The sequence below is a fragment of the Oncorhynchus mykiss genome, chromosome 15 (assembly GCF_057628025.1).
Source record: "Oncorhynchus mykiss isolate SJ-2025 chromosome 15, ASM5762802v1, whole genome shotgun sequence".
Lineage (NCBI taxonomy): Eukaryota > Metazoa > Chordata > Actinopteri > Salmoniformes > Salmonidae > Oncorhynchus > Oncorhynchus mykiss.
In genome coordinates, this window is record NC_143036.1 from 79,357,367 (window position 1) to 79,372,366 (window position 15,000).

At 36.0% G+C, this 15,000-nt stretch overlaps 1 protein-coding gene across 21 annotated transcripts in view; it reads right to left on the reverse strand.

The window, feature by feature from the left end:
- The window catches only part of LOC118938861 (glutamate receptor-interacting protein 1), a 722,511-nt gene that overhangs the window by 272,950 nt on the left and 434,561 nt on the right, over positions 1-15,000 (reverse strand). For 15 of the 21 annotated variants that reach the window (XM_090201308.1, XM_090201302.1, XM_090201301.1 and 12 more), the window contains exon 2: positions 12,086-12,112. The exons of the other annotated variants lie outside the window; for them this stretch is intronic. In XM_090201308.1, the coding sequence (XP_090057434.1) occupies positions 12,086-12,112 (27 nt within the window). The remainder of the gene's footprint in view (positions 1-12,085; positions 12,113-15,000) is intronic. 21 annotated transcript variants of the gene reach the window in all.

The following is a 15,000-nucleotide window of genomic DNA, read 5'->3' on the forward strand; positions in this document are numbered from 1 at the left end:
GATGTGGAAACGACATTGTCAGGAGGTGATGATGTGGAAACGACATTGTCAGAACGTGATGATGTGGAAACGACATTGTCAGAACGTGATGATGTGGAAACGACATTGTCAGGAGGTGATGATGTGGAAACGACATTGTCAGGAGGTGATGATGTGGAAACGACATTGTCAGAACGTGATGATGTGGAAACGACATTGTCAGGACGTGATGATGTAGAAACGACATTGTCAGGAGGTGATGATGTGGAAACGACATTGTCAGGACGTGATGATGTGGAAACGACATTGTCAGGACGTGATGATGTGGAAACGACATTGTCAGGACGTGATGATGTGGAAACGACATTGTCAGAACGTGATGATGTGGAAACGACATTGTCAGGACGTGATGATGTGGAAACGACATTGTCAGGAGGTGATGATGTGGAAACGACATTGTCATGACGTGATGATGTGGAAACGACATTGTCAGGACGTGATGATGTGGAAACGACATTGTCAGGACGTGATGATGTGGAAACGACATTGTCAGGACGTGATGATGTGGAAACGACATTGTCAGGAGGTGATGATGTGGAAACGACATTGTCAGGACGTGATGATGTGGAAACGACATTGTCAGGACGTGATGATGTGGAAACGACATTGTCAGGACGTGATGATGTGGAAATGACATTGTCAGGACGTGATGATGTGGAAACGACATTGTCAGGACGTGATGATGTGGAAACGACATTGTCAGGACGTGATGATGTGGAAACGACATTGTCAGGAGGTGATGATGTGGAAACGACATTGTCAGGACGTGATGATGTGGAAACGACATTGTCAGGACGTGATGATGTGGAAACGACATTGTCAGGACGTGATGATGTGGAAACGACATTGTCAGGACGTGATGATGTGGAAACGACATTGTCATGACGTGATGATGTGGAAACGACATTGTCAGGACGTGATGATGTGGAAACGACATTGTCATGACGTGATGATGTGGAAACGACTGTCAGGAGGTGATGATGTGGAAACGACATTGTCATGGCGTGATGATGTGGAAACGACATTGTCAGGAGGTGATGATGTGGAAACGACATTGTCAGGACGTGATGATGTGGAAATGACATTGTCATGGCGTGATGATGTGGAAACGACATTGTCAGGACGTGATGATGTGGAAACGACATTGTCAGGACGTGATGATGTGGAAACGACATTGTCAGGACGTGATGATGTGGAAACGACATTGTCAGGAGGTGATGATGTGGAAACGACATTGTCAGGTTGTGATGATGTGGAAACGACATTGTCAGGACGTGATGATGTGGAAACGACATTGTCAGGACGTGATGATGTGGAAACGACATTGTCATGACGTGATGATGTGGAAACGACATTGTCAGGAGGTGATGATGTGGAAACGACATTGTCAGGAGGTGATGATGTGGAAACGACATTGTCAGGAGGTGATGATGTGGAAACGACATTGTCAGGACGTGATGATGTGGAAACGACATTGTCAGGAGGTGATGATGTGGAAACGACATTGTCAGGACGTGATGATGTGGAAACGACATTGTCAGGAGGTGATGATGTGGAAACGACATTGTCAGGACGTGATGATGTGGAAACGACATTGTCAGGACGTGATGATGTGGAAACGACATTGTCAGGACGTGATGATGTGGAAACGACATTGTCAGGAGGTGATGATGTGGAAACGACATTGTCAGGACGTGATGATGTGGAAACGACATTGTCAGGAGGTGATGATGTGGAAACGACATTGTCAGAACGTGATGATGTGGAAACGACATTGTCAGGAGGTGATGATGTGGAAACAACATTGTCAGGACGTGATGATGTGGAAACGACATTGTCAGGACGTGATGATGTGGAAACGACATTGTCAGGACGTGATGATGTGGAAACGACATTGTCAGGAGGTGATGATGTGGAAACGACATTGTCAGGACGTGATGATGTGGAAACGACATTGTCATGGCGTGATGATGTGGAAACGACATTGTCAGGACGTGATGATGTGGAAACGACATTGTCATGGCGTGATGATGTGGAAACGACATTGTCAGGACGTGATGATGTGGAAACGACATTGTCATGACGTGATGATGTGGAAACGACATTGTCATGACGTGATGATGTGGAAACGACATTGTCAGGACGTGATGATGTGGAAACGACATTGTCAGGACATGATGATGTAGAAACGACATTGTCAGGAGGTGATGATGTGGAAACGACATTGTCATGACGTGATGATGTGGAAACGACATTGTCATGACGTGATGATGTGGAAACGACATTGTCATGACGTGATGATGTGGAAACGACATTGTCATGGCGTGATGATGTGGAAACGACATTGATTCAACCAGTGTGTGTCCAGTGGGGATGGGTGAGTGAGGGTCACAGCGACCCTGTATCTGACCCTAACAGGTTATGGAGTGTGAGTCAGAATGTCTACAACGTGTGAATGTGAAACACTGAGAGCATCGGCTGGCAGGGAGGAGATGAGAAAAGTCTCCTGCACTGAAACAAATCCAACCTCCACGGGAGATCACTGCTCACAGCATAGTGGAGGAAACGAGAGGGGTTGGGTACTGTCACAGGCACTGAAGATACATTTCAACTGTTAGGGATAATAAAGATCTATTCTATTATTATTATATTATTATGTTATTCTATTATATTATTCTATTATTCTGTTTTTTTATTCTATTCTTCTATTATATTATTATATTATATTCTATTCAATTATTATATTCTATTAATCTATTCTATTATTCTATTCTATTATTATATGATTCTAGAATATTATTATATTATTCTATTCTATTATTCTATTCTATTCAATTATTATATTCTATTAATCTATTCTATTATTCTATTCTATTATTATATGATTCTAGAATATTATTATATTATTCTATTCTATTATTCTATTCTATTATTATATGATTCTATAATATTATTATATTATTCTATTCTATTATTCTATTCTATTCAATTATTCTATTCTATTAATCTATTATATGATTCTATTCTATTATTCTATTCTATTATTATATGATTCTATAATATTATTATATTATTCTATTCTATTATTCTATTCTATTCAATTATTCTATTCTATTAATCTATTATATTATTCTATTCTATTATATGATTATAGTATTCTATAATATTATTATATTATTCTATTCTATTATTCTATTCCATTCTATTATTATATGAATCTATAATATTATTATATTATTCTATTCTATTATTCTATTCTATTCTATTATTATATGGTTCTATTATTATATTAGATTATTCTATTCTATTATATTATTCTATTATATTATTATATTATTCTATTCTATTATTCTATTCTATTATTCTATTATATTATTCTATTCTATTATTCTATTCTATTATTCTATTCTATTATTCTATTCTATTATTCTATTCTATTCTATTATTCTATTCTATTCTATTATTCTATTCTATTCTATTATTCTATTCTATTATTCTATTCTATTCTATTATTCTATGAATCTATAATATTATTATATTATTCTATTCTATTATTCTATTCTATTCTATTATTATATTATTCTATTATATTATTCTATTCTATTCTATTATTCTATTATATTATTATATTATTCTATTCTATTATTCTATTATATTATTATATTATTCTATTATATTATTCTATTCTATTATTCTATTCTATTCTATTATTATATTATTCTATTATATTATTCTATTCTATTCTATTATTCTATTATATTATTATATTATTCTATTCTATTATTCTATTATATTATTATTCTATTCTATTCTATTATTCTATTCTATTCTATTATTCTATTCTATTCTATTATTCTATTCTATTATTCTATTCTATTCTATTATTCTATTCTATTCTATTATTATATGGTTCTATAATATTATTATATTATTCTATTCTATTATATTATTCTATTCTATTATATTATTCTATTATATTATTCTATTCTATTCTATTATTCTATTCTATTCTATTATTCTATTCTATTCTATTATTCTATTCTATTATTCTATTCTATTCTATTATTCTATTCTATTCTATTATTATATGGTTCTATAATATTATTATATTATTCTATTCTATTATATTATTCTATTATATTATTATATTATTATATTCTATTATTCTATTCTATTATTCTATTCTATTATATTATTCTATTCTATTCTATTATTCTATTCTATTATTCTATTCTATTCTATTATTCTATTCTATTATATTATTCTATTATATTATTATATTATTCTATTCTATTATTCTATTCTATTATATTATTCTATTCTATTATATTATTCTATTATATTATTATATTATTCTATTCTATTATTCTATTCTATTCTATTATTCTATTCTATTATATTATTCTATTATATTATTATATTATTCTATTCTATTATTCTATTCTATTATTCTATTCTATTCTATTATATTATTCTATTATATTATTATATTATTCTATTCTATTATTCTATTCTATTATTCTATTCTATTATATTATTCTATTCTATTCTATTATTCTATTCTATTATTCTATTCTATTCTATTATTCTATTCTATTATATTATTCTATTATATTATTATATTATTCTATTCTATTATTCTATTCTATTATATTATTCTATTCTATTCTATTATTCTATTCTATTATTCTATTCTATTCTATTATTCTATTCTATTATATTATTCTATTCTATTCTATTATTCTATTCTATTATTCTATTCTATTATATTATTCTATTCTATTCTATTATTCTATTCTATTATTCTATTCTATTATTCTATTCTATTCTATTATTCTATTCTATTATTCTATTCTATTCTATTATTATATGGTTCTATAATATTATTCTATTATTCTATTCTATTATTCTATTCTATTATTCTATTCTATTCTATTATTATATGGTTCTATAATATTATTCTATTATTCTATTCTATTATTCTATTCTATTATTCTATTCTATTATTCTATTCTATTCTATTATTATATGGTTCTATAATATTATTCTATTATTCTATTCTTATATTATTATATAATATTATTATATTCTATTATTCTATTCTATTATTATATTCTATTCTATTATTATATGGTTCTATAATATTATTCTATTATTCTATTCTTATATTATTATATAATATTATTATATTCTATTATTCTATTCTATTATTATATTATTATATTCTATTATTATATGATTATATAATATTATTATATTCTATTATTGTATTATTATATGATTCGTCACAATGTTGTTTTGAACCTTTGTTGCAGGACTGATGCTCAGCAGGGTCTCTGGCTGCTGATGAAGATGTAGTCTAAAGTTAATTACCGTGGCTTGGAAACATCATGACATTTCAAAAAGAGGAACATAATGAACAGGTCAAGCCTTTGTCATCATTGTGATGTCGCCAGATTGACTTCAGAAACAGCACAACTTGTGCTGGCTAGCTAAGATTGAGGGGAGAGCACCGGCATTTTTACTAGCTATCGTTAGCTAGCAAAACATTGCCAGATAGATCATGACAACATTGCCAGATAGATCATGACAACATTGCCAGATAGATCATGACAACATTGCCAGATAGATCATGACAACATTGCCAGATAGATCATGACAACATTGCCAGATAGATCATGACAACATTGCCAGATAGATCATGACAACATTGCCAGATAGATCATGACAACATTGCCAGATAGATCATGACAACATTGCCAGATAGATCATGACAACATTGCCAGATAGATCATGACAACATTGCCAGATAGATCATGACAACATTGCCAGATACATTACAGATAAACTGTAAACTGTTGTACAGAACAACACAGGTTCAGTATAGGAGTAAACTGCTGTACAGAACAACACAGGTTCAGTATAGGAGTAAACTGCTGTACAGAACAACACAGGTTCAGTATAGGAGTAAACTGCTGTACAGAACAACACAGGTTCAGTATAGGAGTAAACTGCTGTACAGAACAACACAGGTTCAGTATAGGAGTAAACTGTTGTACAGAACAACACAGGTTCAGTATAGGAGTAAACTGTTGTACAGAACAACACAGGTTCAGTATAGGAGTAAACTGCTGTACAGAACAACACATCTTATGGTACTCTTCCATAGCAGGATGCCAGGATTGTCAGTTTGGATTCATTATGTGTCTGAAAAAGTGAATCCCATAAGAGTAGAGAGCTCAGTTCCGGTTGAATAACTAACACAGGGCCACAGGCCCCTTCGTCTCCCATCATTCCTCTGGAGTGGCGTGATAAGCACTCCTCTCTCTCTCTCACTGAGGAGGATTTGGTTATTTTAGGTTGTGGCATTGCGTTCCAGCGCCTCCTCCACTTTCCCCTTCCTATCCTCTCCGTGATCTTGTTATTAATTTTAATCCACTTCCTCTCACTCACTCGTCTCCTCCGGATCAAATCATTTCAAACTTCACAGCCAGCGAGGAGCTGCTGACTTAACAGGCTCTCACTCGCCACAAAGCACGGGATACAGCTTATCTGATGGCTTCAATATACACCACATGTGGAGGTTATACCTAGTATGCACGTGAATAGGGTGCGAGTGTCATGTTGTAGCTGTTAAATGTGCTGAAAAGGGAATACAATTGAACTCTGAACCTTTCAAAATGGTACCAGAGAGAAGATTGGAGGTCCACACATCAGAGGATGTTGACTTGAATGGGAACATCTGTTGTTTTAAATGACACTGTCAGTCCTCCCATAGAAAAACCTATTGTACCTCATAGAAATTCAGATACTAGAATAGACATGACCTTTTCAGTTGACATTTGACAGTGGGTGGACAGGCAGGTCATCTGTGTTGGTATTAATTAGAATGTAAAACATGTTAATTAAATGTAAATGTCAGTGGTGTACCAACTAGTGGCCTGAAGGGATAGACCCATTCTATGAGTTATATTTCTACGGTTGAAATGAGACCTCCCTGTATTCAAGAGCATGTTGTGTCTCAACTGATCGTGGGCACGACACAAAAACATCAGTCAAATATCATCTTAGCTACAACATATGCGAACATGACAAAAATAATTTTAAAAAATTACATCATTTATGTTTTTAGACATTTGAGGTTAAAGGTTTAAAAATTAAAATGTGTATACTTTTCTTTACAGGTATAATTAAATATTTTAACAACACTGATTGTTAGCTTTTAAATGATATCAAACTCAACCGTTTATCTGTGGCAGCGATGGTATCAAACTCAACCGTTTATCTGTGACAGAGATGGTATCAAACTCAACAGTTTATCTGTGACAGCGATGGTATCAAACTCAACCGTTTATCTGTGACAGAGATGGTATCAAACTCAACAGTTTATCTGTGACAGCGATGGTATCAAACTCAACCGTTTATCTGTGACAGCGATGATATCAAACTCAACCGTTTATCTGTGACAGCGATGATATCAAACTCAACCGTTTATCTGTGACAGCGATGATATCAAACTCAACCGTTTATCTGTGCCAGCGATGGTATCAAACTCAACCGTTTATCTGTGACAGCGATGATATCAAACTCAACAGTTTACCGGTGACAGTGATGATATCAACCTCAACAGTTTATTTGTGACAGCGATGGTATCAAACTCAACCGTTTATCTGTGACAGCGATGATATCAAACTCAACCGTTTATCTGTGACAGCGATGATATCAAACTCAACAGTTTATCTGTGACAGCGATGATATCAAACTCAACCGTTTATCTGTGACAGCGATGGTATCAAACTCAACCGTTTATCTGTGACAGCGATGATATCAAACTCAACCGTTTATCTGTGACAGCGATGGTATCAAACTCAACAGTTTATCTGTGACAGCGATGATATCAAACTCAACCGTTTATCTGTGACAGCTATGGTATCAAACTCAACCGTTTATCTGTGACAGCGATGATATCAAACTCAACCGTTTATCTGTGACAGCGATGATATCAAACTCAACCGTTTATCTGTGACAGCGATGGTATCAAACTCAACCGTTTATCTGTGACAGCGATGATATCAAACTCAACCGTTTATCTGTGACAGCGATGATATCAAACTCAACCGTTTATCTGTGACAGTGATGATATCAAACTCAACCGTTTATCTGTGACAGCGATGGTATCAAACTCAACCGTTTATCTGTGACAGCGATGGTATCAAACTCAACCGTTTATCTGTGACAGCGATGATATCAAACTCAACCGTTTATCTGTGACAGCGATGATATCAAACTCAACCGTTTATCTGTGACAGCGATGATATCAAACTCAACCGTTTATCTGTGACAGCGATGGTATCAAACTCAACCGTTTATCTGTGACAGCGATGATATCAAACTCAACCGTTTATCTGTGACAGCGATGATATCAAACTCAACCGTTTATCTGTGACAGCGATGATATCAAACTCAACCGTTTATCTGTGACAGCGATGGTATCAAACTCAACCGTTTATCTGTGACAGCGATGGTATCAAACTCAACCGTTTATCTGTGACAGCGATGGTATCAAACTCAACCGTTTATCTGTGACAGCGATGATATCAAACTCAACCGTTTATCTGTGACAGCGATGGTATCAAACTCAACCGTTTATCTGTGACAGCGATGGTATCAAACTCAACCGTTTATCTGTGACAGCGATGGTATCAAACTCAACAGTTTATCTGTGACAGCGATGATATCAAACTCAACCGTTTATCTGTGACAGCGATGATATCAAACTCAACCGTTTATCTGTGACAGCGATGGTATCAAACTCAACCGTTTATCTGTGACAGCGATGATATCAAACTCAACCGTTTATCTGTGACAGCGATGGTATCAAACTCAACAGTTTATCTGTGACAGCGATGATATCAAACTCAACCGTTTATCTGTGACAGCGATGGTATCAAACTCAACCGTTTATCTGTGACAGCGATGATATCAAACTCAACCGTTTATCTGTGACAGCGATGATATCAAACTCAACCGTTTATCTGTGACAGCGATGATATCAAACTCAACCGTTTATCTGTGACAGCGATGGTATCAAACTCAACCGTTTATCTGTGACAGCGATGGTATCAAACTCAACCGTTTATCTGTGACAGCGATGGTATCAAACTCAACAGTTTATCTGTGACAGCGATGATATCAAACTCAACCGTTTATCTGTGACAGCGATGATATCAAACTCAACCGTTTATCTGTGACAGCGATGGTATCAAACTCAACCGTTTATCTGTGACAGCGATGATATCAAACTCAACCGTTTATCTGTGACAGCGATGGTATCAAACTCAACCGTTTATCTGTGACAGCGATGATATCAAACTCAACCGTTTATCTGTGACAGCGATGGTATCAAACTCAACCGTTTATCTGTGACAGCGATGATATCAAACTCAACCGTTTATCTGTGACAGCGATGGTATCAAACTCAACCGTTTATCTGTGACAGCGATGGTATCAAACTCAACCGTTTATCTGTGACAGCGATGGTATCAAACTCAACAGTTTATCTGTGACAGCGATGATATCAAACTCAACCGTTTATCTGTGACAGCGATGATATCAAACTCAACCGTTTATCTGTGACAGCGATGGTATCAAACTCAACCGTTTATCTGTGACAGCGATGATATCAAACTCAACCGTTTATCTGTGACAGCGATGGTATCAAACTCAACAGTTTATCTGTGACAGCGATGATATCAAACTCAACCGTTTATCTGTGACAGCGATGGTATCAAACTCAACCGTTTATCGGTGACAGCGATGGTATCAAACTCAACCGTTTATCTGTGACAGTGATGGTATGGTGCTGCATGCTAAATGGGTCGACTCGGAGCGCCTTGATCTCTTGAACGGTTTAACATTCAGGTCCAAAAAGTCACATTCTGACCCCTTTTCTACCAGGAAAACTGGTACGGGTGGTTTGGTTAAAATCAAAATGGACGCTGTCAAAAAGGGAAGGAATTCAACATGGATTTAGCCCGACAGCCAATCTATGGGCTACAGACTAGCTAGACAAGCCAGCCAGAACTAATACATCTATTTGGACAAGCCAGTCAGAACTAAAACATCTATATTGACAAGCCAGCCAGAACTAAAACATCTATATTGACAAGCAAGCCAGAACTAAAACATCTATTTGACAAGCAAGCCAGAACTAAAACATCTATATTGACAAGCCAGTCAGAACTAAAACATCTATATTGACAAGCCAGTCAGAACTAAAACATCTATATTGACAAGCCAGTCAGAACTAAAACATCTATATTGACAAGCAAGCCAGAACTAAAACATCTATATTGACAAGCCAGTCAGAACTAAAACATCTATTTGGACAAGCCAGTCAGAACTAAAACATCTATATTGACAAGCCAGTCAGAACTAAAACATCTATGTTGACAAGCCAGCCAGAACTAAAACATCTATATTGACAAGCCAGCCAGAACTAAAACATCTATATTGACAAGCAAGCCAGAACTAAAACATCTATATTGACAAGCCAGCCAGAACTAAAACATCTATTTGGACAAGCCAGTCAGAACTAAAACATCTATATTGACAAGAAAGCCACCCAGAACTAAAACATCTATATTGACAAGAAAGCCACCCAGAACTAAAACATCTATATTGACAAGAAAGCCACCCAGAACTAAAACATATATATTGACAAGAAAGCCACCCAGAACTAAAACATCTATATTGACAAGAAAGCCACCCAGAACTAAAACATCTATATTGACAAGCCAGTCAGAACTAAAACATCTATATTGACAAGAAAGCCACCCAGAACTAACACATATATATTGACAAGAAAGCCACCCAGAACTAAAACATCTATATTGACAAGAAAGCCACCCAGAACTAAAACATATATATTGACAAGAAAGCCACCCAGAACTAAAACATCTATATTGACAAGAAAGCCACCCAGAACTAAAACATCTATATTGACAAGAAAGCCACCCAGAACTAAAACATATATATTGACAAGAAAGCCACCCAGAACTAACATATATATTGACAAGAAAGCCAGCCACATCCACACAGTACTACCAGAGTGACAAGACAACCAACTCCATACATTATTCAACTACAGAACAGCTATTGTGACCTATACAGGTTAGCTGTTCATGGTTTGTATGTTTGGTCACAATATTGTTTTGGACTGAATTTAAATTAAATTAAAAAGGAAAGGTAGATATTTGACAACTGGGCTGACAAAGCTGAACTCCTTATCGCAAGTCGAGCATGTTACTCAATGCATCGTCAATGAGAGCTGATGAAGATTTAATCAAAACTGCATTAGTGGCTTGGAAATAAAAATGACTTTCAAAATGAGGCAAATAATTAGTAGGAAAACCTTTTGTCGTCACTTTGATGTCACCGGATTTATTATAGATGCAGTATAAGGTTAGCTAATTAGCTAAAATTGAGGGGAGGCCACCGGATTTTAGCTAGCTGACGCTAGCATTGCTAGCTATTTTTTGACGAACTTTGCAAGCTAATGACAACATTGCCACGTCTAAAGTAAATGTGACGACATAATAATGCATGGCAAAGTTGTACCCTACTCAATATTTCACTACTTTAACCATGTCATCGTATATCCAGGCACTATAGTGTAATTTAGACTAAACAGTAGTTTGCCTGCGTCCAGAATGACTTGGTTTATCACCGCCTTAGGGCGCCACCGGAAGAGCACGGCTTGACAACGTTCATAACAACGTAACATGACAACGGCATGACGTGACCACGTGATGGACGTACAACCTATGAGTAAAGGACACGCAACCAGCCGGATGTACATTTAGAACAGCTAAACTGACAGCTACTGTTTTAGTAACGTGAGACAATCAGCTCTATACAGTACAGTTAGTGACACAAACCAGGTAGATCTATAGACACAGAACAGCAACAGTGAAAAGCCAGACAGATCTACATGTCTATGTCTTAACGCAAACCATTCTCCACCACAATCCGTTTTTCTGGTTACCTTCTTCGTCGCTTTTGTAGCAGGAATCTGCAATATGAGAATTCTTCATTGGAATATTTCTATGGAGTTTAACATTCGTATTGATCTTCATCCTAATATTGGTATTGATTTGTATTGTACAATGATTGTCCCTGATGCCTCTACTGTTTGAATCATGAGTTATATACACTGTTTGATGTGGTTGCCTGGTGGACAGAGAGTATGAAGTCGTTCACATGAATAAAGAGGCTACAGTTTCCCTCTTCCATCTCCAGACAATTATTTGTAGCATATATATATCCTTTGTATATGACTGTTCAAGTGTCTCTGTCCACACCTCAGCAGTCATCAACACAGCGTGGACATGTTAAACAGCAGGCTATATGCTTCACAGTGTAACAGTATAGACTAGCTAGGCTATATGCTTCACAGTGTAACAGTATAGGCTATATACTTCACAGTGTAACAGTATAGAGTAGCTAGGCTATATACTTCACAGTGTAACAGTATAGACTAGCTAGGCTATATACTTCACAGTGTAACAGTATAGAGTAGCTAGGCTATATACTTCACAGTGTAACAGTATTGAGTAGCTAGGCTATATGCTTCACAGTGTAACAGTATAGGCTATATACTTCACAGTGTAACAGTATAGACTAGCTAGGCTATATACTTCACAGTGTAACAGTATAGACTAGCTAGGCTATATACTTCACAGTGTAACAGTATAGAGTAGCTAGGCTACATACTTCACAGTGTAACAGTATTGAGTAGCTAGGCTATATGCTTCACAGTGTAACAGTATTGAGTAGCTAGGCTATATGCTTCACAGTGTAACAGTATAGAGTAGCTAGGCTATATGCTTCACAGTGTAACAGTATTGAGTAGCTAGGCTATATGCTTCACAGTGTAACAGTATAGACTAGCTAGGCTATATGCTTCACAGTGTAACAGTATAGAGTAGCTAGGCTACATACTTCACAGTGTAACAGTATTGAGTAGCTAGGCTATATGCTTCACAGTGTAACAGTATAGAGTAGCTAGGCTATATGCTTCACAGTGTAACAGTATTGAGTAGCTAGGCTATATGCTTCACAGTGTAACAGTATTGAGTAGCTAGGCTATATGCTTCACAGTGTAACAGTATAGAGTAGCTAGGCTACATACTTCACAGTGTAACAGTATAGAGTAGCTAGGCTACATACTTCACAGTGTAACAGTATTGAGTAGCTAGGCTATATGCTTCACAGTGTAACAGTATAGAGTAGCTAGGCTATATGCTTCACAGTGTAACAGTATTGAGTAGCTAGGCTATATGCTTCACAGTGTAACAGTATTGAGTAGCTAGGCTATATGCTTCACAGAGTAACAGTATAGAGTAGCTAGGCTACATACTTCACAGTGTAACAGTATAGAGTAGCTAGGCTATATGCTTCACAGTGTAACAGTATAGAGTAGCTAGGCTATATGCTTCACAGTGTAACAGTATTGAGTAGCTAGGCTATATGCTTCACAGTGTAACAGTATTGAGTAGCTAGGCTATATGCTTCACAGTGTAACAGTATTGAGTAGCTAGGCTATATGCTTCACAGTGTAACAGTATAGAGTAGCTAGGCTACATACTTCACAGTGTAACAGTATAGAGTAGCTAGGCTATATGCTTCACAGTGTAACAGTATTGAGTAGCTAGGCTATATGCTTCACAGTGTAACAGTATAGAGTAGCTAGGCTACATACTTCACAGTGTAACAGTATTGAGTAGCTAGGCTATATGCTTCACAGTGTAACAGTATAGGCTATATACTTCACAGTGTAACAGTATAGAGTAGCTAGGCTATATACTTCACAGTGTAACAGTATAGAGTAGCTAGGCTATATACTTCACAGTGTAACAGTATTGAGTAGCTAGGCTATATGCTTCACAGTGTAACAGTATAGGCTATATACTTCACAGTGTAACAGTATAGAGTAGCTAGGCTATATACTTCACAGTGTAACAGTATAGACTAGCTAGGCTATATACTTCACAGTGTAACAGTATAGAGTAGCTAGGCTATGTGCTTCACAGTGTAACAGTATTGAGTAGCTAGGCTATATACTTCCCAGTGTAACAGTATAGAGTAGCTAGGCTATATACTTCACAGTGTAACAGTATAGAGTAGCTAGGCTATATACTTCCCAGTGTAACAGTATAGAGTAGCTAGGCTATATACTTCACAGTGTAACAGTATAGACTAGCTAGGCTATATACTTCACAGTGTAACAGTATAGAGTAGCTAGGCTATATACTTCACAGTATAGACTAGCTAGACTATATACTTCACAGTATAGACTAGCTAGACTATATACTTCACAGTATAAACTAGCTAGGCTATATGCTTCACAGTGTAACAGTATAGAGTAGCTAGGCTATATACTTCACATTGTAACAGTATAGACTAGCTAGGCTATATACTTCACAGTGTAACAGTATAGGCTATATACTTCACAGTGTAACAGTATAGAGTAGCTAGGCTATATACTTCACAGTGTAACAGTATAGAGTAGCTAGGCTATATACTTCACAGTGTAACAGTATAGAGTAGCTAGACTATATACTTCACAGTGTAACAGTATAGAGTAGCTAGGCTATATACTTCACAGTGTAACAGTATAGAGTAGCTAGGCTATATACTTCACAGTGTAACAGTATAGGCTATATACTTCACAGTGTAACAGTATAGACTATATACTTCACACTGCTGACACTTACTTTCACACACACACACACACACACACACACACACACACACACACACACACACACACACACTGGTAATGATAGACGATAATGTTCTTACCTGGTGTGAGAGAGAATCATCACAGGCAGCGACAGGAGGAACATGGAACAGAGAGAGAGAGAGAGACAGAACACACCTTGTTAGCGACAGTGACTG